The sequence below is a fragment of the Amblyomma mixtum genome, chromosome 7 (genome assembly GCF_055824585.1).
Source record: "Amblyomma mixtum isolate Tamu chromosome 7, ASM5582458v1, whole genome shotgun sequence".
Classification (NCBI taxonomy): domain Eukaryota; kingdom Metazoa; phylum Arthropoda; class Arachnida; order Ixodida; family Ixodidae; genus Amblyomma; species Amblyomma mixtum.
Window position 1 is genome coordinate 47,919,636 of NC_143018.1, and position 2,098 is coordinate 47,921,733.

General features: G+C 53.5%; 1 protein-coding gene across 1 annotated transcript; it reads left to right on the forward strand.

Annotated features, from left to right (window-relative positions):
- Window positions 1-319: 319 nt before the first annotated feature.
- On the forward strand, window positions 320-1,886 carry LOC149335963 (uncharacterized). Its single transcript, XM_089554606.1, has one exon. The coding sequence runs from the start codon at window positions 421-423 to the stop codon at window positions 1,582-1,584; it is 1,164 nt and encodes a 387-aa protein (XP_089410732.1). The 5' UTR covers window positions 320-420; the 3' UTR covers window positions 1,585-1,886.
- Window positions 1,887-2,098: the final 212 nt, after the last annotated feature.

Consider the following 2,098-nt stretch of genomic DNA (forward strand, 5'->3'; position numbering starts at 1 on the left):
AACCCGCGAACGCGGCTTTTCGGGTAGCCCGTTTCCCTATTCGCTTCCCTCCCGTGCACCTGCAAAAGCTGTCGAACCTGTCAACGACAACGACCTCGGCCATGGCCGGACTCGAGCGGCGGCGGCAGCATGGCGGCGGCTCGCGCTTCCTCGGCTCCCCGCAGCCGCCTCCAGATGATGACGCGCACACGTGATCACAAGGAGCGCTGCGGCCGTTGGAGCCCGACCCTTTCTTAAACGCTCCTTCTCTCCCTCTGCTCCTCGACGCTCTGCCGTCGCCCGCACACCGCACACACATTCTCTGCGGCTCGTATCCACAGTGGCCACAGGTCTCGCTCACGCTTTAGCACGTAAACTTCGTTACCGACTCTTTGCTGTTCTGCAACCTTGTGGTCATTGAAGCTCGCTCGGAACGACGGTATGGCTTGCACAGAATATACTCTAACTGGATTCGACGGCTTCCCCGAGCGCCAACGCGTCGTTTTCGTCCAGCCGCTACCCAGCATCCGAGTCTGCGGCGTCTGCGGTGTGGTGCCCAGCCGCTCCCTGTTGCTGCCCTGCGGTCACGCTTTGTGCCAGGTGTGCAAGGACCAAGTCCCGAAGGAAGGCGGGAAGTGTCCATTGGACGGCATGGAGTTCGCAGAGGCCGACATTGTCCCTCTAACCTTCAAGCAGTCCCAGTTGGAGCAGCACCTCGTCTTCTACGTCGCCGCTGGTAGGGAGTGCAGCTGCACCGGTCAGTTATGCGACCTGAACGACCACCTGATTGAGTGCGGCAGCGACAAGGTGAGATGTGCCGTATGCCAACAATCAGTTGATCGCAACGTTGCGGTTGAACACTACAGGCAGTGCTCTGCTGAGACTCCTCCGCGAAAGCATGTGAGCCGCAAGGCAATCTCCAGTGCCGTCGAGAAGCTTGGCGACTTGAAGAAGGATTTGGAAGGTATTCTGGAGCGTGCCTCGAGCGAGACTTTAGACAAGAACGGTGTTGTGAATGGTGTAAACTCTCTAATGGAGCGCGTTGCCACTCTTCAGAGTCAGTTTGCGATCATACGGAAAGAGACTAGCGGGGACCAGTGCGGCTCGCTGATTTCAGCTATGAAGAAAGCCGGATTCACACCGGGTCCCTACCGCCCAGTTTCCAAACATGGCAACTTCATTGCGGCCTGCGTCTTTTCCGATGTATACGGCGGAAACGAACCGCTGGCAGGAAAAAATGGAAGCACTCACGTGCTATCAACTGAGATGTGTACTGTCGCTGGCTACACTTTCAGGCTGGGGTGCCGGTTCTATTACGGTAACGGTGTTAGTGTAAGTCTCTCTATAGCCATTTGTGAAGGCGCTTGGGATTTGTTCGTAGAATGGCCGTTCTCTAAGAAGGTCACGCTGATATTGACTCATCCCGTGGATATGGACAAGGACAAGAGGCTGCCGGTGGACATGCGCGACTCCTCGGCGACAAAGAAACCACGATCTGGATCCAAGAACGCGCCCGGTTATGCGGAGTCATTCTTGTGGGAGGACGTCGAGCTTCACGGGTTTATCGCCAACAAAGCGCTCTACGTGAGCGTCGAGTTTGAATAACGCACATTCCTTGATTTTGTTTTTACTTTACAGCACTCGTTTGTCCGTCGAGAACCGTGTTGTGTCAGAAGTGTGAAACTTTTAAACACGCTCAGTTCCCAGGTAGTTTCCTCAATAATTCAGGAAACGAACATGCCCTGTAAAAGTCGTCCTCGCTAATACGAAATAACTCGCTGTTATCATTTAATTGTCAAGTGTGCACTACTGCTCCGATGAGCTTTTTCTTACTTCTCACGCGACAAAATTTGCTTCTGTGGTTGTGTTCAAGCGAAATAAACTTGCATCTTTGTGCTCATTCGCCGCCCTTTCTGTTGCTTGTGTCATCGTTCGTATCATCATCATCATTCGGAGCAGCAATTTCCGAAAATGCGACTCGAAGATTAAATTGCTCCCAGTAGCCACATCACAATTGTTAGGCCTTTTCATTTCCAGTTATAATGTTGTACTCATTTGCGTCGACCGGCTCATGCCCTGCACACTGTGTCTTTGAACGGCCCCTGAGCAAATTGCTGCT

Bases quoted from the DNA above. Each gene is read 5' to 3' on its own strand.
- LOC149335963 (XM_089554606.1), top strand. From the start codon at position 421: ATGGCTTGCACAGAATATACTCTAACTGGATTCGACGGCTTCCCCGAG.